Below are 25,644 nucleotides of genomic sequence, written 5' to 3'. Positions count from 1 at the left end.
TTGCGTAGGCGCCGCTCGCGACAACAAGAAAACATTTCCAGATGAACCCGAAATGCGCTGTAAACTTTACAGGTGAATCCAATTTGACCTTCGGCAACTTTTTGATTGCACACGTCCGATATTTCCAAGCAAGTCCACTTCGATGCCTTTCTGTGACTCCTCCAGTCTCTTCGCAGCTCTGCGACGACACCTTGTGGCCACCGGTGTTGCCGCGGGTCCCTTGAAAAGTAACCCGATGACGGATTACTCCTTGAGTGAGTACGTTAGATAACAAGTTACTTTTGGGGATGAACAAGTACCGATAGCAGGAATCGGCATCTGGCTGGTAATCTAACGGTATCGGGTACTCATGAAGGTTGCCGATACCAGCCACCGATGACCAAGTCCTCCTCACCACCAGTTGGCGCTACACTGTGGCGGTTTGACACATCGGCATTTTGTTCAGTTTTTTTTTTTTAATCACTTTTTCAGACGGTGCCATCATGAGCATTCACTCTTGAGTACTTACCGATACCGAGTACCGATAGCACTAGTACGTTTGATCCATCGAGTTTCAATGAACACAATGACAGATAATTTCTTTCTTTGTGACGCACATGACGACTCGCCGATGTGTCAAACTACTGGCGAGGAGCTCTTACTCGATGTCAGATTTTCTTGTCGTAAGTTTGGGTGGCCGGTATCGGCAGCCTTCACGAGTACGCGGTACCTTGAAATAAGGCCGGTATTGGTATCGATACCGATACCCGGTATCGTTACTCGCCCATACCTAGTAAAAACGAAGGCTTCAAAATCTGCGACCGATCAACTGGGGAGTAATTGTTTGCTGCCCGGTCTCCCGGCTGTGACTCATTGCTTCTCGATACACACGCTCACACACACACACACACACACACACTTAACAGAGTCGTTGTCAGGGCGCCAGCAACTGTTTCCCGCTCCGAGGTCACCCGAGCGGCGTTTTATAAGGCGCAGATGGCGCCGCTTGGCCGCCTCCTCCTCATTCGGTTCTGGCGAGGGACATTCGAGATCAAGGCCGTCGGAGGCCAATCCAGGATGGGAACTTTTGGGAAAAGGAGGCACAACGTGGCCTGTAATTAGTACATTAACCCTTTGGAGATCCTTGAAATAGCCAAACTTATTTATCCCTAACCACAGAAATGGTCTTCTTCAATCAAATTCGCTTCGTCTTATGCTGGCAGGCATGTGGACAGCAAAGGAAGAATTTCATTGTGCCGGGTAAACATGTTTCCCTGCGGTTCGTTCGCTAATAAACAATTTCAATCTTGAGGCTTTACCATGTCCATTTGAAGTTTGCTCGGATTTCAAGTGGCCAACTCCCCGAGTGTTTTACGACACGGGTCCTTGAGACATTTTGGGGAAATCTATTCGTGCTGGGATTGCTTGCCAAATTTCATTGTTCATTGTCAGCCACCCGTTGCCGATCGGTTTTCAAGGGGCATAAAGTTCGATGAGCACTCCCCCTCCTGATCCTTGGTGATTTGATTTCACGGCCACCCCACTGAAAACGTCCTGGCTTCGCTCCTGCTCAGAAATTGATCTCGCAAAATCATGATTTATTTACAGATATACAAAGTTAAAAACGGACTCACCGCATGACTCGAATTGAACGTCAGCGGCATGGGGTTCGCCATTCCATCGCAACGCACACTTTCTACCACCCACCGCGACACATAGTCTACTTATACCATCCGTTCGAGTGCGGGGTGCCTAAACTTGTCCAACTTCAAACGGAAACTCAAATCTCTCCCCCTCACAATCAACGTGAAATGGCCGAGATTCACCTCCAACTCTTGAACTGCGACTCGAAAGCTGTGCTGATCTCGAATCCGAAGCGATGCAATGGCGCCATTTACAGGCATCTGTCAATTGTTACAATAGTTCACAAACCCGAAACGCCTGCTCGTTTAAAAACGTACTGGAAGTGCCTTGTACTTTAAAGTTAAATACAACTGAACTTTACTTAACAAATGCACCATACTAGATTTAAAAAAAAAGAAAGAAAAAAAGCCACTGTAATGTTAGGCACAATTTGGACATTTAATTAAGTAATTCTTCAGTGTACCACTAGAGCGAGCCCGTGTGCCACGAGGTGTACACGACACGTACCACACTTTGAAACGTTAAATGCGGCAAGCATAATATTAAAAACATCTTGACAGTATTTTTCCGAACAATTACTGATGCTTTTAAGTTCTTTGTGTGTGTGTGTGTGTGTGTGTCTGCACACTGTTGATTAGTGCTGATTACAAGTAAAGCAATTACTGTGCCTTCCGGGATGCATCTGCCTCCGTCCATTCGCAGCTAATCTAACAAAGCGCGCTCAGCTATTAGCATGTTGCATTTGTGGCTGGGGGAAAAAAAAAAAACAGAGTGAGATAGAGAGCGAGAGAGCATCGGAGAGAAAGTGCACGGAAAAAAAAAAAAGGCCAGTAAAGGGACAAAGAAAGAGGCGGTCGTGGCCATTTATCTCGTCAAGGACAAGGCCGCAATGGGGATGGACGGAACTGCAAACGGTAACTAGCGCCGCAAAGGAAGCTGCGCTTTGCGTGACTCTTTTTTCGATGAATAGATACTTATCACTTCAGTAGTAAAACACCCTGGCAGAAAACACGATTAAGGTGTGAAATCTTGCTCGAAATGGTAAAATGTCACGCCGTCTGGTGGAGAAAAAGACATAAAAATGTGGGTTTTTTTTTTAAGATAATGAATAGATTAATAGCTTGATTATAGATGGGTAAGATAGATAATTAACACTTCAGAGGCAATACGTGCGTACACAAAACAGTGTTAAGGTGTGAAATTTCAAAAATTGCCCGTCGGTGTGAATGCCAGTGCGAATGGTTGTTTGTTTCTATGTGCCCAGCGATTGGCTGGCGACCGGTTCGGGGGGTACCCCGCCTCCCGCCCGAAGACAGCTGGGATGGGTGCCAGCAGCCCGTGAGCCTTGTGAGGAGAAGCGGTAAAGAAAATGGATGGATGGAAAAAAACAACCCCCCCCCTTCCAAAAAAAAACAACAACAACAAAAAACAACAGACAGTCGCTCCCACTAAAAGACATAAATCAGCCTTACAAGGGGTGATCAATCATTGCGCCTCCACTCTTTGTGTGTGTGTGTGTGTGTGTGTGTGGACAAGATTGGCGGCTGTAAACGGGCAGCCATGTTTTCTGCATGCAGCGTCAGCTTCCTGCCAATCAATTCGCCGAGGTTGGGACTAATAATCGCATTTACCTCCACCAGGGCGGGAAAATGGTTTCGTACGCGATGCGCAAAAGCATGACGCGCACGCACTGTAGATAGACACACCTGAAACACACTACGTCTTTGTGTAACATCATGGGTACGTCAAAAGGAATCAGCCAAGATGTCAGGAACAGAATTGGGGGCTTGAACAAGTCTGGTTCATCCTCGGGTGCAATTTGCAGTTTTTCTGTCTCATACTTGTGGTGCCATCTGGCGGTTTGCAGTCTGTAAAGGACTTTAAATAAGACGGAAGAGGAGGTCAGGGCATGCCGCGCTTTCTCGCATCCCATTAAAACGTGTTCAAAAAAATCCCACGTAGTTAATCAAAGAAATGAAATGGAAAGTGCATCCAGAGTATTAAGTTGTAATTCATAGAGGGAATAAAAGGCCTCGTTTCTTTGTTTGATGTTTTCCCATTTCTTAACGTCACGCCGTCAGATGGAGTCCAGGATGTTCCCTCGCTGCCGCGCCGGCAAATAAATTGACTTTGAAAGCGGCCGAGATGACGGAGCCGCGAGCTCGTTCCGGCTGACTTAGCGCTCCGTGTCGCTTATATTAATAACGTCCCACTCGCGCACGACACGGCGCGTGATAAGAGGTGACAGGGCTTCACTGTACAGCGCGGCAAAGGCACGATGACAACTGAAAAAAGGTAGACAATAGAACAATCCTCACAGGCATATATTCTTTATCCTCTGCGTAAAATGACTACTATTACTGCAGCTTACTGAAGAGCTGTGACCGTCTCCATGTAGATCTGTATTATACTGCCCCCCGATGGCCGAGGTGCACACACCAGAAGGAGCAACACAGCGTCCATTGAATTGAAGCAAAACATCTGTCAAACACTGCTGAATTCTTTATATTGAATTTAATTATGCCATTTAGTTTTTCTAAAGAACAATTTTATAGAACTCGATATTTCTTATGGAAAACACGTTTAAAAAAAACATGCTCGCTTGTGTAAACTTTTATTCCCGCCGCTGGTCATTTCGAAACTAGCAACACGGAAAACGAGGATGAGTCACGCAGGATGCGATACGGTGCCGATTGTGTAACGCCGCCTTCGACTTGAGTTCCTTCATTCACGATGCGCGTGTGTGTGTGCGTGGGAGGCGAGCGAGCGCGCTTATTGACCTGGCAGGCAAAATGTAATCTTTTGTGTGAAGAGCGAGACGGAAAAAGAAAATCCATTCTTTGGTGTTTAACAGCCACCGGGGGGGAGACTTCAAATTCAAATTAACATTGCACACATTTCCACAGACCCACTAATGCTAATGACACAAAAACACGCACACAAACAGTGTGAGGGGGAAGCGCTGTTCCGGTTCCTGGCAAGAAATGATAACAACAACAACAATAATAATAATAACTTGATTTGATGATAAAAGAAAGGTTTTTTGGTTTTTTTAGAGCCACACTGAAATGACATTTAAAGGGAAAAGGAAACAAAATGTGATTTTTAAATATATATTTTAATGTAATGAATTTCTAAAAAGAACATTAAAAGGTTATTTATAGTAAATTGTCTTTTCGTACTCTAAAACTACACATTGCGCCTTAATGATGCAATACTTTGATTGGATTCGCGTATTCACAAAATATGTATTTTATCACTGATTGCGTGTCAAGTAGCAACAGTATCATTAAATATGTATTTATCATTTTAAAACATATATTTATTATTTAGTTGAGAACAATATCTGTTTAGGTGGGCTACACTACTACAAGATTACTATTACTGTTGGCGTTTAATAAATGGACAAGACAGGGATCAAACTTTTAAATAAATGTCAATGGCGGCTACTGTTAGCATTTTAGCTTAGAACCAAGAAGGCAAAAGAAAATCATGTTGAACTTGTCTTTTGACTCCAGAATGCTGCTGTTTTTTAAAGAAAACATAAAGATGCATGAAAAAAAAAAAAAAAAAAAAAAGAAGCTAACACATTATAGTGGCTGCGAATCAAGACGGTTAGCACTTTTAGCATTGCTAGCTATAGAACAGGCTGGCCATAAACTCAAAGTTTCAGCTGAAGGATGTTTAATTAAGTGGACAAGAAAGGGATAAAACTGTAAAAAGATAAATGTAACAAGCAGCTACTGTTAGCATTTTAGCTTAGAACCAAGAAGCCCAAAGAAAATCATATTGAACTTGTCTTTTGACACCAGAATGCTGCTGTTTTTAAAGAAAAGCTACACATTATAGTGGCTGCGAATCAAGACGGTTAGCACTTTTTTTTTTTTTAGCTCCCCCTACTGTTCTGGAGTGTCTGCAAAATGACAAAACATCAGTCAGAAATCTTGCGCGAATTTTTGATATAACATGAATACAAAGAAGACCACACGCAAAATCGTCTCAATTCATTTTTATTATTATTGCTTTTTTATTTTTTCGCCTTCGCCGACGGATATTTTTACACCCGCAACTACGCAACTTCAATCCATCACGGCTCTCGCACTCACGCCAGAATAAATCCGTAAAATTAGTCGCCATATTGTCAATTTTTCCCAGGAAAAAAAGTCCGAATATTACGTGAAAAGTCTCAAGCTTACGAGAAAAAGGTCATGTATATTCGAGAAAAAGTCGCAAAGTGGGAATTCTGTCATTCAAAAATATTACGGCTATCTCAAGATTACATTTTTTTTATTTAAAAAAATAAATACAAAATAATAATAATTTTCTCCTGATATTGAGTTTATTCTCGTAACTTTAAAAATGTCCTTGAAATCTAAACTAATCTCATATAACAGTACGATGCGAGTATTCTTGTAATAGTACAATTTTATTCGCATAAACTTGCTTAAATTTGTTCATAACATTTACCATGTAGAATTATGAGTTCTTGCTTGTTTAATTATTGCTGCAATATTTTGACTTTATAAACTAAGACTTTTTGCATTTGAAATTATTGGCGTAATAATTTCACTTTATCCTTTAAGTTGATAATTAAAAAAATATGTATTTCCATAACACAGCTCTTTTTCTCCTAACATGGACTTTTCCCGATTTTATTCTCATAGCATTTGCTTTTTCTTGTAACATCATAACTGTATTCCTTTTCGGGACATTACGACTTTACTCCTACAACTTCACATTTTTTACGACTATTCTCGTAACTTTCCGACCTTTTTCACCTGCAATTACGCTGTGAAATTCCGACTTTGTTGTTTTATCTTTATGACTGTTCTGGTAATCTTGCAACTTTATTCTAACACAACAACCTTTTCCCATGTAACTGACTTTTTTTCCTCATAATAGTACGATTTTATGCTAACAGTACGTCACTAATAGTTCGACTTTATTCTCTTACCTTTACATAGACAGTATTTTCGTAATTTTATTGTTTCGCCGATAACGCTACAACTGTATTCTTCTTGTAACATTACATTTTTTGTAGCATTACTTTTTCCCCGTAGCATCACGACTTTTTTCCTCATAACATTTCGACTTTATGCTTGAAAAATGTGACTTTTTCTTGTACCAAATGTTAATATTCTTAAACTTAACAAATCTTTCTTTTTCTCTTTTCAGTTTTTACAATTGAACGTTGAACTTTTTTTGTTGTTGTTGTAGTCCCCCCCTTTGTCTGACTTCCTTTGTCCTTCTATCCCATCATCCAATCAGCTGCTTGGCAGGCGTTGAGGCTCCTCCCAACATTTGAACGATCGCTAAATGAGAGATTTAATGTTGACTATCTATATAAAAAAACAAAAAAAACAAAAAAAAAAGTTTGTGATGTTTCGGAATACAGTCAACCGTCGCCGATTTTGGAACGGGCGAATTGTGGTGCAAAACATCTGCTAGGTGTGTTTCTCCTAATCACTAAAAAGTACACTGAACGGTGATGATTTCCCTTATAAAAATACTAAATCTGTCCACGGCTAATGGTTTGTCCGATAGACGGCTGTCTGGGTTGTGGAACAAGTAAGAGGAATAAGTAAGAAATGCGTAAAAGCAGTTCCCTTAACTCCGCTGCGGGACGGCGAGGTCTTCCTGGCAGTTTTCCAGAAGCTCGTCCTCGGAGAAGCTGATGTGAAGGCAGGTTTCGTTCACGGGGGACGAGGCGGACGGGCGGCGGTCGTCCGAGCTCGGACTCTCCTCGCGCCCGCCGAGGGCCCGAGTCCGAAAAGTCCCGCGCTCCCCGAACACGTCCCCGCCCTCGTCGTCGTCGTCGTCGTCCCCCCGCAGAGGCGACAGCAGCGACTTGGTCTCGGAGCGCACGCCCGAGTCGTCGCTGGCCGAGCACGAGCTGCTGAGCGAGTGGAAGTCGGCAGACGACAGCGAGGCGGGCGTGGCGTCCGGGAAGGAGAAGAGGAGGAGGCCGGCGGCGACGGAGCCCGGAGACAAGGTCCGGCTGGCTCGCTTGCGGTTCGTGGAGGGAGGGGGAGGGTCCAGCTTCGGGATGGGCGCTTGAAACCTGCCAAAGAGAGATTACGTTACCTTTCATATTCCCTCCTTAAAACAATGAAAATTCTCAACTTTATTGGTCCTGACATGACTTTCTCCTTTATGACTAACAAAAGCCCCCTTACCACCGCAGGAACTATTTCAGCACCTTTCCTCGTTACCCTGCTAAATTAAAAACAAAATCAAACCTAAACACAGGAAAAGCATTGTTTTGGAATAAGAACAAGATTGTGTTTTTGCGCCGCTACTGGACTGTAGTTGCCTCTTTCCCTTCCAGATCTTCTTAACATAAGTTAGCGTCAGCACTCTCTTTCCCTTAACAGCGCCCCGTGGTCAAAGCCTCTTCATCATCTCCTGCGCTTTTGTATCCCTGCAACCTCTTGATTTCGAAAGGGCCGACCGCTCGCCACGCGTCCGCAGTGCGCTCCTCGTATTCTATCACCAGCTTGCAATTGTACGCTATTTTGTTTTCGTTCGTCACGGAAATACAGTTATAAGTAGGGATGTTATTACCGGCCGGCCAGGATATGAAATGAGTATATTTTAATATCTTGGCTGCCGGTTCAACACGTGACTGTGTGCGCGCGAGGGTCTCTGATGTGATGCGTCGAGGCTGCAAAGTGTGCCTATTATGACTTCTTATGTCTGGAAAAGTGAAAAAGCAGAACATGCAGATGACAAAAGGAAAACAAAACACTTACAGTATTATTGTGCAGTGAACACCGACTATGTTGCAGATTTGTCAGCGATTCGATGGGTTTTTACAGTATCCAATTTTCGAGTTGCGCACCTTTAGTGTAGTACCACTTTGTGCCACAACGTGACAGGCAGCACTGAACTCTACCGGAAATGATGCAGCGTAATTAACGGCAAGAAGAAGAGGCGGAGCTGGATGCTCTGTTTGTATGTGTTGCTGCTCTGTGTAGCATCTATGCTAATCTTTCACATTCTACTGCATGTTAGCATTACGCTAGCGGACTTTGGTTAGACTAAATGATATTTTTGGGTGGAACATTTAGGCCTTGAAATATACATTTAATTGTTGTGTGTGCTAAGTTGCAGTTGTTTGAAGGTTTAGAATAACTGATAAATCCATGCTATTTCCATTTGTTCATCTATCTTGATAATGCGTTTCGCATTATCAAGTGCCTATAAAAAGTCTGCACACCCCTGTTTAAATGCCATTTTTTTTTATATAGAAAAATGACACCAGGATAAATTATTTTAGCACTTTGTCAACCATTAATGGGATCTATAACCTGTACAAGTCAATTCAATGGAAAACAACTTTTTTTTCTAGAGGGGCAGTAAAAATAAACAACAAACAATGTGGTTGCATATTTTCCCACGTCTTTGGGGAGATTTTGTTACAACACTGCTCGTCACCAAAAGAATGCCATACCGACAGTGCCGAACGGTGGCGGCGGTATCGTACTTTGGGGCCTCAAGATGAAGCGAATTATGAACAGTTCCAAATAGCAGTCATTGTTAGCAAAAAAAAAAAACCTTCAGTCTTCTGCTGGAAAGCAAAAAAGTCAGAAAAAAAACCCTACCATTTAACAAGTTTGAAGGGGATTGGTTCATTGTGAACACAGCCACATTCCCAATTATAAGAGGGTGTGCACACTTGTGCAACCACATTATTCAAATTTTTTTCCCTTCTCTATATATCGCGGGTGGGTCTGGTAGACTGGTAGACAGGGGTTCAACTCTACTACGCGGTCTGGCTATTTCCCGCTCGGTGAACACGCCGCCGCGCGATTGGCCGATTGGCTCCGTCTGAAACGCGATTGTGACTTTGCATGCTGCACATGCTCATGATACTCACATAAACGAGGAGGAGGAGGAGGAGGAGGAGGGATGAGGAGGAAAAGAGGAAGAGGAGCAAGGCTCTCCAGGCTTTTCTGGGATGAAGCAAATGAAAAAAAGCAAAGGAGGGCAGGTGCAGTTTTTGGGGTTTTTTTTGTTTTGAGTGTTTTGGATTTGATTAGAGGAGCAAAAGGACCAGCAGGACGGGATCCTCACACCTGACAAAAAAGAGGCGACAGTTAGACCACAGCCAGCGATCAACTTCAACCTCCTGGCCGACAACAACAATAAATAAAATAAGAGCCAACCCAATAAAAAAAACAGGAAGATACATGTTAAAGTTGGCCTGGACTGAGTCTTCTCCGCTTTGGTTTCAATAAAGGTAACCGCCACCAAACCTTATTTAAAGGTCAATGTCGCTAAATATAAAAGCTCGAAGACCTTTGAAAAAGAACCTGGAAAGATTATGTACTATTGAAGTATTTAATGGTCATGTGCTGTCATTTATAATCAATGACAGCGTCATAAATGATCCATTTTTTTTTAGCGTATTAAATTAGCGATTGAACATGATTTTTGGGGGTGGTGGTGTTTTGAAGTTGATCTGCAACGGAGTATGAAAGCAATACGCGTTCGATAATGCGCTGTTCGGTAACTCAAGCAAGACGGTGTTTTTATTGTTTGTTTTTTAATGAAAAGGAGACGCGAGGATTCTGCCCAAGAGCGACGATGTGTCATTTTTTTTTAATGTTCTGTACACCCTTAATGGACACTATTTACATTGTTTTTAAATGTCCGTATACTGCTAATGTTCCATATCTACATCGTTATTACTGTCCATATTTACGCCGCATACACGTAACGTAGAATATTCGCATGATTTTGGAGGTTGCACACCCCTTTAAAGCAAAGCAAATGTTTGCAACGCGTCCCGAGAGCTCCCCTTGTGAAGTGGTCACGTTACTCTCCGATTTGAGTCCCAATTGCAAGTCGGGAAGGCCACAAAGTTATATCCTCCTTTGATTTCTTTTTGGACATACATTTTTGTGCGTGTTTTTGATCAAGTTGTGCATCTAAGGCGGGGCTGTCATCCATGAACCCAGAAGTGAAGAATTCCATCCTTTTCCCCCTTTTGCTCGCTGCATCAAAGTCAAACAAACTCCACTCGCCGGACACTTCATTAGCTACACAATCGGATGCGATCCAATACAAGTCGCATCGCAAAAGAGGACAGTAATGCTCCCCTTCTGATTGGCTCTTGCAATACGTGAATAAGTGCGGTATGTCGCACGCACAGCTGCTTCTAATATTGCGCTTTCCTTATTTAGCCGTATGAGGAGGAGGAGAGTTGTCACATAACCACGAACAAAACGAAAAAGAGGATGTTTCAGTTTGGCTTTGAAGGGAGGTATACAAAATATCCACATCAGTATCGTATTTTATGATACAGTGTCAGTACAAAAGCACACGAGTCATATTTTATGGACAAGTTTTTACAGCATTTGAATTTCGAGTTGTGCGCCTTCAGTGTAGTACCACGTTCTGCCACAACATGTCAGGCAGCACTGAGCATTACAGGAAGAGACGGAAGGAGAGGCAAAGAAGGTCCCAAGTCGTTACAGGCGTCGCTCCCACACAGCAGAGAGACAACAAATACCTGTGAGTGTTGTTGTATACTCTCTTTGTATGGGTTGCTGCTCCATATGTGGAAAGTAGCAAAAATTAAAGTAACATCTGACAATAGTTAATAATAATCATCATTTTATATTCAATGACCTCAAAGTGCTACAGAGAATAATTTTAAAAAGTAAATAAATGAAATTGGATACAATTATAAAATGAAGAGAAACGATGAGTGATATGCTGATTTGCGTTAACCCATTTGTATTATTTGCTTCTATGACGGTCCTTCAAAATATGTCTTTACGTGGGACCGCTCCGTGGCCCCAAAAAAAAGGTTGGGGACGGCTATACAGCGCTGCAAAAAAATAAATAAATAACTAAATAAATAAATAAATAAACATCAACAACGTTATCGATTCATCGACTGCGACTGGACTTTCATCGCATTACAGTCGACTAGACAAAAATTTGGACTGACGACACAAAGGGAAAAAGCGACATGAAGTCAAGGGACCGCTGTAACTTCCTGTTGCACTTCTCACCACCGCCTCGCGTATGAAATGAATACCAGGCTGGAAAGACGACTACAAAAGTTCCTGAATAGAGGGACACTTTTTTTTTTTCCTTGCTTTTCATGTGTGCCTTTGTTTTTGTGATGGCAGCCGAGAGGAAACCGCGACGTTTTGAGTGGAAGCAGACGCTTCAATAGACACAATCGCATTGGCTTCTCCTGGTGTTGCAATCTGCTTTATCGTGCTGGGATTTCACACTAAATATTAGGCAAGGGAAAAAGGCGGGCTTGGTAGTGAGGGAATGTTTTCCCTCATTGGTGCTTTCGGCTTTAAGGGGATTAAAAGCTCATTAAAAAGTAATTACCTACTTTATGTTTGTGTCGCGGCGGAAAAAAACAGTCTAACGTCTAGGGGCAATTTATGGAGATTAAATGTCGACTCAAAGCTTTTTTTAATGGAAACATTTATGTTTGCATCCGTCCATTTATTTCCCACGGACCATTTCAGAATGTTTGTAAACAAAACGATACTGCCAACCATTAGTGCCGACCCTGTATTTTCAACTTTTGTTTTAACAAAAAACAAAACATCTGAATTCAAGGACAGGCACATCAAACTTCCACACATCAAAACCAACGGAGATTCGAACCCGGAACTTGTTTTATGTGTATCAATATGTGGGGACTTTAAATGTGAACTTAACCCCCGTAGTGGAACCAGAAGTTGGGCGTCGCCGGCGAGACGTGCGCGCCGCTCATCTAACAGGCTACTTTGAAGCAGCATGTTTTTGGGTTCCCTATTCAGTAAATACTGTACAAGAAATCAGAATACAGTGAACGCTAATGAGTGAACGCACGTTTGGACGACCATCAATAAGAAAGCGAGCGAGCGAGCCAGCTGCTGAAAGCGGACGGCGGAATGGGCGCAGATGGGAGGCCGTTAGCGCGCCCAACCGCTGAGAATGGTGGTGTCGAGGTTGGCTGCACCGTGCAGAGCAACATCGTTACACGGACGGTTTTATTAAATTGTCACAAACCAAGGATGTTGAAGCTAGCAGGTGAAGACCTTGTGGATAATGTTGTACCCTTATTTTTTCTCTCAGGTTTGTGAGCTTATTTTGAACACTTTAAGAGCCTTGGAAATGTGTCATCAAGGGTAAATTAAAAGGGGGTAAATGCTTTTCATAATTTGAAGGTCATGAAATAACTATTTTTCTGTTTTTAAATATGGTTTCTCTCTCTCTCTCTCTCTCTGGATGTCCACCTATCACAGTTGGGTCTGCTGGAACGTATCCCCCGCGATCAACAGGGGTTCACTGGAAGTGGCTTTTAGTCCTCTTACTTTTGCTCGACGCCGGACGCTCTCCTCGACGTGACGGGGACCACCTCGACGGACGTCGCGCCCTCCCCGCCATCGAGGAAGGGCTCGCGGGCGTCCTCCGGGCCGAGCGGGAAGGACTCTGAGTCGCGTGAGAGAGCGGAGGCGGTGTGCGGACGCCGTCCGGGTGTGGACGCGACGAGCTGCTCCAAGGTGTCGTCGCTGTGCTCCTTCAGAGTGAGAGGCAGCGACAGAGGCCTCGTCGCTGCAGGACCACAGTTAGCGTTTGGCAAAGACAAAGCAAATTCCCAATTTCCCTGGAAATTATTTCATTTCACATAACTGGTCCAAATTTCTTGATTTATTTCCTACACATAATGCAACTATTTATGCCCGCGACATATAGTGGCAGGCAGAACAATTAAAAGCGCTTCCACTCACTGGAAGAGATACATAACCAACATGTGGATCCGCTTTTTGTGGGATTTTTTATTTTATTGTTTTTAATATTGTAAAATGTGCCTTGGCACAACTGGTTGAAAGCAGCGATCCTCAACTGGCGGGTCGGGACCCAAAAGTGGGTCACGGACCCAATTTGGATGGGTCGCGGACAGCTACAAAAAAATTCTGTGTATTTTTATTCAGATTTTTCCGCTACAGCACGTAGGTGTACAAAGTTCCCAGCAAGTGGAGCTTCCTTGCACTTTAGTTTTTACACTGTAAACAAATACAGCGCAGCTCAGCCTCTGGCTAGCGGATATCATGACGACTCATATGCTTTTGAATGTACATCAAACTCATTTGAGACAGCTTTTGAAAAGCTAATATTTCATACGTGCCTTGTTTGAGGCTATTTTTTGAACAAAACGTTCTTTACTGTTCTTAACTCCTATAAAAGTGGGTCGCGACTTTGCAGCAAAAGGAAAATGCTGGTTTAAAGATTATCCTTCTGTTCTGTTGTGGGGTAAATTGATCCATTTTAAAGTTTCACCACCCCCATACAAGTTTTAATAAATTTACAAACTCAAATTCTCCTCTTATGTTGTGAGTCAAATCGAACCCGTATTTTTGTTCTTTTTACTATAGATTTGATTTGAATATACATTTTAAATTGATCACTCACATACATCTTTAATCAAATATATTGACTAAAATTTTCATTTTAATCTAAAAATCCTCCAGTTCTGTTGCGGGTGAAATTGTCTCCTTATAAACTTTTGAAAAGGTATTTTAAAAAATGAATTTTACTCTTAAACTGACCCACAAAACAAAAGAGAATTAAATAGGCAATTATAACCCTTCTTGGAGGGGCTTCAATTACTCGCAAATATTTGATTTCGATATTATATTTCATTTATTGACTACATATAAATTTAATCAAAGAAACAGTTTACGTGTTTCAGTCAGTGCTGCTGCTTTGGTTAGCAAATGGGCTCGGAATTTAACCACATAACAGTTATTGCCATTTTTACCTCAACGGGAGAAGGGAGACATTTATTTAACGAGTGCCCGACACGCCGCCCGCTGCAACTCACCGCATCCGTTGAGCGGCGCCTCCCGGGGCTGAAGCTCCGCCTCCCGGCCGTCGGGTCCGGCCTCCAGCTGCCGGAGCTGCTGCACCAGCAGGGCCAGGTGCTGCAGCAGGTCGCCGTTCTGCATGAGCAGCTGGTGCGAGCGCGCTTGCGCCTCCATGCGGGCGGCGCTCTCGGCCGCCATCTGATCCTTCAGCAGCTGCACCTGCCGCGTGCACAAACATCATAAACAATAAGAAGAAGAATTAAAATTAATAACCCATTTTTGTGTTATCTTTGCTAAGTAATTTAGACTAATAATTCCCAACAAAGAGATCATCATCCTGTTCTTTGCTGAAAAAGTTGCAGCTTTTTTTTTTTGGTGCTCAGGCCAAAGCCCTGTCTAAGATAAAAGTAGTGCTTTGGTGCCATCTTGGTGTCAAGGAACTATATTGACGTGAGGGGAGGAGCTTCATTGAGACACGACACAGTGTATATATTTGGTGATATTTTTGTCGGGTGGCGTGCCTTGGCTCAATAAAGGTTGGGAATAACGGATTTCAACGACGACTGTCTTCGATTCAGGCCTCTTGCTCGTTTACAACGTGCCGCTTTCCAAACTGAGAGAGTGCTGCCCCCTACTGCTACAACACAGGCCTTTCAACAACAATGTCAAAAGTACAGTGAACCCCCGTTTTCCCTCGGAGACAAGTTCCTGACCCACCTGCCATAGGTGAAAATCTGTGCTATAGAGAGACCATATAAAATAGAAATAAAACATTTCTTAAATACACCTCACATGTGCGTCAAACACATTTACCATAATTTCTCGTGTATAATGTACATTTTTGTCCCCCCAAAAATTGTCAAAAGTCAATAGTGCGCATTACACATAGGTATAGGCGCAAATGGAAAAAACTTTTCACGTTATATAAATGCCGCCATCTAGTGGTTATGAAAAAGCTGTACACTTTCATTCCAACATGCCACTGCCACCTAGTGGTTATACAAAAAGTGTAACCTACACTTTCATTCCGATATGACAGGGGGTAAGTATAACTGCGTATATGTACAGTTATGCTCATAAGTTTACATACCCAGGCAGAATTTTTTAAATATAGTTGTTTTTTAATATGATTGATGAATGAACAACAACCATCATTAAGGTCTTTATGGTTATGTTTTGTTTTATGATAATGCTTTTCTGAAATGCTTGACCGTTTAATTTGAATCCCATTAAAATAAAATTAAATGTGTTTCGCCTGGTCCTTCATCTTTTCTTTAAAGAATTGTACCCATCTTACAAATTCTGCCTGGGTAATCAAACATATGAGCACAACTGTGTGTTTTCTAATTTATGAAATGAAAGGGGGGTGTGAATTTCAAAATAAGAGCAAGTAAATAAAAAAAAAAAGGATTACGTGTGCCAATAAAGTGCTTAACTTTAGAATGATTCTTTTTAAAAAAAGAACAAAATACAGATAATACTTCATGTTTTGATCATATGGTTAGAAGCAAAATCATGCATTGTAAAAATGCACTATAGATAGGTAGAAGTGTTTTCCAGAATTTTGAGGTCAACTTTGGGGGTGCGTATTTTACATGGGTGCGCATTATACACGAGAAATTACAGTAAGCTCTACATTTGTCCACATGAAGTTCTTCAACTCACTTCAACATAGGTTCTTTGTGTCAAGATGTCACAAGGAGGCACCGAAGCACTACTTTTGTCTTAATGAAGCTCTGAACTCACTTCAACATAGGTCCTGGGTACCAAGATGCCACAAAATTGTTGCCAAATGAATAATTTCATTGCTTAATTATTCTGCTGCATGTCTTCCAGTGGCTGCCCAGCATGTTGTGGCACAACATGGTACTACACTGAAGGTGTTTAACTTTGAAAGTCGGACTTGCCTCTGTACTGTAAAAAAAACTAACAAACAACATAAAAGACAGATGGCTTCAAAATCAGCGATCGACTCACCTGAGCGACGGCCACCTGCGTGTGCTGCTGCTGCTGCTGCAGCTGCTGCTGAAGGAGCTGCAAGTAGTGGCGTGACGCCAGCGAGCCAGCGGCCGAGCTAGGGCTGCAGGGAGCCACGCCCTGGCAAGTCACCGTGAACAAGGACCTTCCGGAAAAGTCCTGACCACAAAAACACACACGCACACAAACCCCCCCTCCACATATTATTGTTTCATTTTCATGTTCTGTTTACATCCATGATTACATGTAAATACATGACGATATTAAACAAGCGTGTGTCATGTGAAATGGACTTCGTTGCTGCAACTCCATTGGCTTGCCTCAAGAGGGCAGCAGAAGGCACATGATCATTTTTTGGGGAACATTCCTGTTGCAAATTTTGCCTCTGTACACTTAATGATAAATGTAGCACAACGTACAAAATGAAACATTTTAAATAAAGATAGAAATAAAAAAAAAAAAAAAGTTTGTAAAACATGTCCATGGAAAAAAACCAATTTAAAGTACAAAAATGTAAAATAACAAAAAAACAAAAACAAAAGGAAAATATAATAGTTGAAAAGGACTTTTTAAAGTAAAACGTAAATGGAAAAATAAGTAAAATAAGTACATGGAAAAAATAAAAAAATAAATAAAAAAAAACTGTAAAACATGCACAATGAAAATTGTTTTTAGAATACAGTCAAAAATGTAAAAATTCTAAACATCTAAACACGTGTAGAAAAAGACATAAGTACCCCCAAAAAAATTTTTGAACATGTAAATGTAAACAAGAACATGGAAAAAACTAAAGAAAAAAAAATCCTCCAAACAAAAATAAAACATTTAAAATTAAATTGTAGACCAAAAAAAGACAAGAAAATGTACATGGAAAACAAGTCAATTGTAAACTAAATAATGTAGTAAAACAAAAATGAACATGAAGAAAAAGAAAGTTTAAATAGTAAAGAAATGCTCCAAAAAAATTAATTTAAAAATGTACAAAATTAAATAACATTTTTAAAACAAAATGAATGAAAAGAAACAAAAAAGTGAAACATGTCAACAGATTTATGTAATGTGTTCTGGCTTCAATACAAATCAAGTAATCCCACACAATCCACAGACGACGCCCAAACCGAATCAAAATATTAGACACGCCTCTTGGTTTGATGAACTACAACCGCTGAAGGTGTAGCTAATAAAGTGTCCAGTAAGCGTGTGGCCCACTGGGCTCATATAGAATGTTTAACAGTAACCGTGAAGCTGCTTAGCGTAACACTTGCATCATTCATATGGCAAGCTGCTATATATAGATACCATATATTTGTGTGTGTGTGCATCTCACCATGATGGTGTGCCCCGGTTTAACCACGCTAAGCTCAGCCAGACTGTGTAGGATGTCACCGACTGTCTTTTCGCATAGCGACGTGCCGGCTGCAGCAACCTCCTCCTCCTCCTCCTCCTCCTCCTCGTCCTCGTCCTCCACTCGTCCTCCTTTACTGTCCTCCTCCCCTCGCTTGGCCCCCGTCGGAGTCTGGCCTGGGGTGGGCGCAAAGCGCCACAGTGGAAATGAAACCACTAAATGTGCGCGACTCACATGAGCAATAAAGTTGATTACAGTCACGCGCTATACGGTGCCGTCTAGACGTCGGACGATTTTTTTGCTTTGACTTGCGATCAAAAATTTAACGTGCATGCGCGATATGGCACCAGTGACTCCCACTTGAAGTTTACTGTCAAACTATACATAAAACAAAGACAATTACACCTTGTGTATTTAAAACAACCACATAGCTTTGCTTTAATAAAGTCCGATCAGATTCATGTTAACAAACAATGCAAAACGCCATAGACGGGCTAACGAATAACATCGATAGTCAGGGTTGTTATAACCCTTTAAGAAACGGATATGTGAACACGAACGGTGGCGCAACACATGCGGACAGATAATATAATAATACTCAAAAGCATATATGCTTTATCCTGTGCAAAGAACAACTAATATTACTGGAAGTTACTGAGGAGCTGAGACCATTTCCATGTACTTCTGTCTTATACTGCCCCCAGGTGGCCAAGAAGCACACACCAGAAGCAGCACAATGCCCACTGAATTGGAAGTGAAAAGTGCCACAAAAACAGTTTAATTCTTTGCATTCTATTTAATTATGTCATTACTGTGTATGTATTATAGTGTTATTTTTCCATATGCAATAAATGTCCGTGTGAAACATTGGTTCTGGCGGCGCAAACATAGTTCCAGGTGTAACCTGGTTCTTTTTTTTCTGAAATTCTTTATTTGAATTCTGCGTGAACGTATTTTGGAAGTCGACGTAGCCGAATTATTTGATTCCCCCCCCCTCCCCCCCCCCCCCGGCCCTAAATGAAGCTATGCAGCTGTCAACTTGAAACGCACACCGGCTCACATAGTGTACGTGAGATCGGCCCGCCTCACCGCCACGTCCGGACTCCTCGGCCGACTTGTCGCTCTGCCCGTCGGCGTCCTGCTCGGCGTGCTGCAGACTCAGCTTGTGGCAAACCTCGAAAGCCTGACCGACGGTCCTCACAATGCGGATGGCCTGCGTCTGGACGGAAAGGAAGACGGCTTTCGATATGGACCCAGCCACGTTCACCGAAGGTTCGTTTGGGGGCTTCGTCTGTACCTTCTTCTTGGATTTGAAGACGTTGCAGCGGAAGGAATTGCCGGAGCCGTCTCTGGCGATGTAACTGAAGATCTTCAAGTCTTGCGAGTCGTGCGACACGTAGAAAATCCTGGAAAAGAAAAGGGGATCGGTAAACTTTCAACGGCCAATAACCGCAGTACGAACTTGAAAATGGAAATGTGTAAAAAAAAAATTAAAAAAAAATAAATAAAAATGAATGAAAAAGTACTAAAACTAAAAAGTACAAAAAATATCTACAAAAAATAAATGTACAACCTTGAAAATGGAAATATGAAAAATAAATAACAGCAATAAATAAAACAAAGTACAAAAAATGAAAAGCTACATTTAAGAAAAAAAAATGGAGAAACTTAAGAATTTAAGTTGAAAATGTGAATGGAAATGTGAATAAAAAAAAAAAAAGGACATTTCAAAGCAGTTGTACATGTACAGAACAGACTGTAGCGCTTACAGCTTGTTCCTCGTGCCGCCTATCGAGGGCACCGACTGTATGCGTCTAATATAGAATACATGCCCGTTAAGCTTCGCTCGCCGGGTGACATGATAATGACATCCATCAGATAACGGCGGGGGACGAACCTGTAAATGGGGTCGTGCATGATGAGCATCTTGCTCTCGTCCCACGTCCACTCTTTCCTCTGCGGGCGGAAACGGCGTTAGCACATTAGCATTAGCCGTCTGAATTAGTGCGGGCGCCTCACCTTCTGTTTCTTGCGCAGCAGCACCTTGACGCCGTCCACGGACACCACCATGCTGACCTTCTTCTTCTTGATGTTCTTGGCCTTGAACTCGTACTGGTTGAGCAGACGGGGCACAAACGCTTCCGTTAAAAAAAGCTAATGGCGCTTTGTAGCATTTGTACGAAATATATGGAAATTGGCTACAGGTGGCGGCAAAGCACTACTTTTATGGAGAAGCAACATACATGTTTTTGGGATGTGGAAGGAAACCGGTGTACCCGGAGAAAACCCACGCAGGCACAGGGAGAACATGCAAACTCCACACAGGCGGGGCCGGGATTTGAACCCCGGTCCTCAGAACTGTGAGGCAGATGTGCTCGCGCGCCGTGCCGCTCCGATCATACGACAAACGATAATTAAATACAATATAGTTAAACACCAAAATGTTCAACCTACCATATTATTTTATCTTTGCGGAAGTCCGCTATCTTAATGCTAACATATAACGCGACCCACCATAGACTAAAAGAAATTCGCTTTCTCAAAAATATTATCACTTTGTCTTAATAAAAATGCAACTTTTTCTTCTGTCAATTAACTTTATTTTCTTACATTTTTTTTAATAATTTTTTTTTGTAATATGAATTGTTCTTGACAACATTATGACTCCATTCTCAAAAAAAATTTTTTTTTTCTTGTAACACTATGACAATAGTCTGGTATTACTGTGATATTTTTCTCATATTTCATTTTAATCAAAGTACTTATTTTTTATCGTGACACGAAGAGGTTATTATTCTGATATTATTAGGATGTTTTTCTCATAAAATTCCAATTTTTTTATCGTAAGCTTAAACTGACGCTACTTTACTGAGAAAAAGTGAATTTTTTTTTTTTTTAGAATAACAACATTTTACTCATAATATTTTAACTTTATTTTCATAAAATTACTTTTTTCCTGCATAATACTATCCCACGATTCTGGTATTATGTTTTTCTCATGAAGTTGCACATTTTTTCCCCTCACAAAATTATGACAATTTTGACAAAAAAGAGCTTTTTTTTTTCCTGTAAATTTTAAAACTCATTTTTCTCCAATACTTTTAACTTTAACACTCTTGTACCTCGAGACAACTTCAGAAATGAAAGATGACACATCGCCCTCCACCTCAAACAACGACAAAAACAGCCACACTGCTGAATTTTAAAACAACAACGTCGGAAGCTTCCAGGTCGTATTTGGCGCCAGCACATCTGTCTGGCTCTCCGAGGGACTCGAACACGAACGTCAGCCTGTCGAGGCTCTTGGCTGAGAAGCTCGGCGAGTGCGCCGTGTCGACACTTTTTTTTTTTGTTTTGTTTTCTCTCGGTGCAACGTTCTGTTCTGGAAACTTCATCATGCCAAAATGTTGATCCTCTTGACTCACGCATGAACTTAGTGGTGCATTTTTTTGTGCTTTGAGAGATCATCAAGTGAAACAAGGGAGCAATGAATTGACAATTACGACCTCTCCCAGCAAACAAAAGAAAGAAAAAAACTTCAGGACCTCAAAATCTCTCGCTGAATACAAACGTCTATGATCGATTCCCGTGCCCCTCCCCCCCCCAAAAAAATCCCACTGTGCCACCTGATTCCGAGTGTCAGCAGAGTTTGTTAAATTTTCAATTTCTCGCATGCGTCGACACAAAGTGACCCGCTTTGCCAGCACCCCGGATCCGCAGCGATTAAAGTTTCAGCCCTCTAATTATTCGGAAGCCAGTCCCCGGGAGAGCTGATTAAATAGAGAACGGATTTGCAGAGGGACGACAGGAAATACATGAGCCCGTATCACACACACACACACACACACGCGCACACACACACACACACACACACACACACACACACACACGCGTTAATACACTGGAACCTCCAATTTGTACAATACGGAAATTTGACCCTGATTTTTGAGACAGTGAAACCCGGCTACTGTATATCGGTTCCTCTTTTGCTAACCAAATATTAGTTTTTATGGGTTTTTACAATACAGAGGCAAGTCCCAATTTATAGTTGCACGCTTTCAGTGTTGCGCAAGAACATGCCGGCCAGCAATGAACTCTTCTGGAAGGGATGCAGTGAAAAGAATGAAAAATAAGTGACAACTTTATGGAGAAAAAGTGCTATTTTTGTTTTAGTATAAACTTGGAATTTTGCGAAGAAGCCATTTTTTTTAAATGTGGAAGAAAATTGCCTTTTATGAGAAACAGTCATGATAATATCTGAATAAGTCATAGTATTATAAGGAAAAATGTTACATTTTATGAAAATAAAATTATAAAAATATTTTTAAAAATTTAATCAAGTGACGATTTTGCGAGGGAAAAGCCTTAATTTTCCTAGATTTTTTGAATAAAACATCACAACAATACCAGATCAGTCAAAGTATGTCATTAACATAAAACAGTCACATTTAATTTCATGAAATTTTAATAAAGTAGTAATTTTGTGAGTAAAAAAAAAAAAAACTATTCTATTAGTAAAAAAGAAAACAAAAAAAACAAAAAAAAAGTTGCCCAAGTACACGCCGTGACGACGGCCACACCAAGCTCCTTTATAATTCACACTCCATGCCAGCAAAGTGGGATTTTGCAACTTCACATCCCAAGTATGAAATATTCATCTCTGCTTTCTTTCTTCCCCCCCTCTCACCCCACACCGCTCAGTGAGTGCTTTGAAATATTGAAGCTTTTCACGCATCGCCGTCATGGACGCAGCAACAAACAATTGGGAGCTTGAGACATTAGCGTGTCAAGCTGGAACGGCGGCGAACAAGATGAGGCACTTCCTTTACTTGGCTCTGATGGCCCGTTCGGGGAGAAGTAAGCGAGTAGTAAACCCGTGTGAGACGATTGATTCCGAGTGAGCCGTCGTGCGAGATTTGCAGCGTCCTATTTCTGACAGTGATTGCAAAGTTGCAGTAAATGTCGTCGTTCCCGCAGAGCAGAGAGAATATTTTGCCTGAGTGTGTCGTTGAACGTGAGTTTTAAAGTAGCAGTTGCTCGAATGTTTACAATTAGCGCAATATCTCTGCTAATTAATGTTAGCCCGTCAATGGGGATTCACATTACATGTTAGCATTAAGCTAGCAGACTTTTGCCGTCGTTGGGATCGGGTTAACATTTTGGTTTTTAAATGTACAATTTTTAATTCTTTTCTTTTATGTTTCAGGTTGTATATGCTGCTGCTCCGGGTGTGTTGTAAAAGTCATAATCTCATGGGGGGAAATGTGGAATTTGATGAGAAAAATGTCATAATAATATCAGAATAAAGTCATAGTATTGTGAGGAAAAAAATGGTTTCTTGAAAATGAAGTCAAAATAATAAAATAGCAAAATATGCCACTTCATAAAGAAAAAAAAAACATTTTGTGAGGAAAAAGTTCATTTCTATGAGCAAAAAACATGCAGTTTTATGAGAAAAACATTGTAATGAAAAGTGTTACAAGAAAATATTGCAACTTTTGTTCCATGTGTTTTAAAGTAGCAACAGTTTCAATGATTACAATTAGTGTAACATCTATGCTAATTTGTATTAGCCCATCAATGGGTTTATGCAAATTACATGTTAGCATTTAGCTAGCAGACTTTTGTTGGAAGAAATAATAAGGTTTGGTTGAACATTTTGCTGTTTGAATGCACTGTACAATTTTGAATTATTTCTTGTTTTACGTGTCAGTTTTACAGTAAACTTCAACTGGAAGTGAAAAATAAATGCGCGGCGGCTCTCATTTGGACTTCTTTCCTTTCCTCAAAGGGATGTTATATACTAGTCTCCCCTTTCTGTCTTTAAGATGTTTAAATGTCTTTAACGCGAGTGGGTTCACTGTACAGACATTCCGGGGTTCCCAATGTGGGCGGAGTAATGTGGCGCAACCCCCGTTCTGCTTCCTTGGTAAATCTACGAGAGGCAGAGTGCATTGCGGGTCCTTCCGCGCTCCCGCTGGCGCCATTGACACCGTACTGGAGCCCACAATAGGCCCTATAGATTGCGGCAACCTAGCAACTGATTCATTACAATTCTCAGGATTTGGGGACTTCCCTGGAATTTCTCTCCTATTTTTTTTGGGGGGGGGGGGGTGGTGTTAACAAAGAGAGGACTGTTGGGAGATGGAATGAGCCAAGACACCCCCCCCCCAAAGACAGGCTTCTTGGAATAAACAGCCCTCAAATTTGTGTGTCTATAAATTATTTATTTTATTTTATTATTATTTATTTTTTTAAATCAGCCCCTGAAGCCAGTTTCACACTGAACAACATGAAATGTGGTGGGCATGTCTATCAGGAGTAGACCCACAAAAAAGTCTCAAGAAGCCAGGCCCAAAAGACAGAAAGTTCGCCATTTTGCTTTGAAGCGGACATTTCGGACTGATTTTGGCCAAAACTGAACTAATCTTCGATCTTAGATTTTGACCAATTTCTACCAAATTTGAGATACAAATGCTAGACAGACGGACGATGGTAAATTACAAGACGTTTTTTGTTGGTGGAGCATGGCAGCAAAGTTTGCCGACTCACCACCGTTGGAACATAAAACTCAGGGGTGCTCATTGGTGGCGACCAACGTTTTTTTAATTCAGCCCCTGAAGCTGGTTTCACTAAGCAACATGGCATTGGGTGGGCATGTCTATCAGGAGTAGACCCACAAAAGAGTCTCAAGAAGCCACGCCAAAAAGACCATTTTGCTTTGACGAGGAGATTTGGATTATTTCCAATAACCCTTCAAAAGTGAACAAATTTTGTCCAATTTCTGACTAATTTGCACCATGTAATTACACAGATAAACAAAGCTAAATTACAAATAGTTGTAGTTTGGGTCATTTTGTGTGGGCGGCGCAAGGTGGTGAAATTTCATAGCTCGCCATAAGCATTTTTATTTATTAATTTTTTTCCATCAAGTCAACGCCAGTTCCGAGCTTGAGCAAACGTCTCCCAATTTGAATTTGATCCCGAGTGCCAACATAAAAAGCTTTGCCTTGTCTTTTCAAAGCATTTTCTATTTTCTTTTCAAAGGCTACATCCATTTTTTGGGCCTCACATCCGCCCGCACAACCAGAAATTTCCGGGATAATCCTCTTCAGACGAGCGCAGCAGGCAACGACTCCACGCGGGCTGCGCCGCCGTGACACGGCGAGATCAACGACTTTCATTAGCCTGCAACGCGGCTTCAAAGCCAGCCAGACGAAAGAAAAAAAATTCTTCACCTCTACTCCAGGACATTGAATTTGATTTATATTTTGATATATAAAAAGGGGGTGGTCGGTTTATGTCGAGACCGTTATAAACAGAGGACCCTTTTTATCAATATTGTTGTATCAATATTGCGGTGTAGCGCTCTATTGTGGGGCATCGTTTGCGCGCCTGCTATACCACCGATTTTTTTTTTTTTTTTTTTAGATATCTTTTAATAGGTTTAGAGTTGCGCGCCTTCAGCGTAGTTCAGTGTTGTGCCGCACGATGCCGGGCACGACTGTGCTCTACTGGAAGAGATGCAGCAAGTCATTGTATGAAAATGAAGCTTAAAAATCCGGACAGAAAAAAAATTAAAAATTAATCAATTCTGGGTCAATACAGTCGTCATTTTATGAGGAAAAAGGCATAATCTATGAGGAAGAAAACATAATAATACCAGAATAAAGTCATAGCATTATGAGGAAAAAATATAGTTTTATGAAAGTAAAGTTAAAATATCACGAGGAAATAAAATTGAAAATTTTTAGGGAAAGAGTCACAGTTTTTTAGAATAAAGATGTACTGTAATGTGAGTAAAAAGTCATAATCTATGGGGAAGAAAGCGAAATTTTATGAGAAAAATGCCAATGAAAATAAAGTTAA

The 25,644-nt window shown here is 41.4% G+C and overlaps 1 protein-coding gene across 1 annotated transcript in view; it reads right to left on the bottom strand.

Moving 5' to 3' along the window:
• Window positions 1-5,617: 5,617 nt before the first annotated feature.
• Window positions 5,618-25,644, bottom strand: part of si:dkey-34e4.1 (carboxyl-terminal PDZ ligand of neuronal nitric oxide synthase protein) — a 30,216-nt gene continuing 10,189 nt past the window's right edge. The window contains exons 3-11 of the mRNA XM_061798854.1: window positions 19,795-19,887; window positions 19,673-19,731; window positions 19,073-19,181; window positions 18,865-18,994; window positions 17,758-17,951; window positions 16,431-16,589; window positions 14,471-14,672; window positions 12,960-13,200; window positions 5,618-7,684 (exon numbers count right to left, since the gene is read on the bottom strand). Coding sequence (XP_061654838.1) covers window positions 7,231-7,684; window positions 12,960-13,200; window positions 14,471-14,672; window positions 16,431-16,589; window positions 17,758-17,951; window positions 18,865-18,994; window positions 19,073-19,181; window positions 19,673-19,731; window positions 19,795-19,887 — 1,641 coding nt within the window. The 3' untranslated portion in view covers window positions 5,618-7,230. The remainder of the gene's footprint in view (window positions 7,685-12,959; window positions 13,201-14,470; window positions 14,673-16,430; window positions 16,590-17,757; window positions 17,952-18,864; window positions 18,995-19,072; window positions 19,182-19,672; window positions 19,732-19,794; window positions 19,888-25,644) is intronic.

Source organism: Phyllopteryx taeniolatus, chromosome 15 (genome assembly GCF_024500385.1).
Source record: "Phyllopteryx taeniolatus isolate TA_2022b chromosome 15, UOR_Ptae_1.2, whole genome shotgun sequence".
Classification (NCBI taxonomy): Eukaryota; Metazoa; Chordata; class Actinopteri; order Syngnathiformes; family Syngnathidae; genus Phyllopteryx; species Phyllopteryx taeniolatus.
This window is presented reverse-complemented; position numbering and strand designations above follow the sequence as displayed.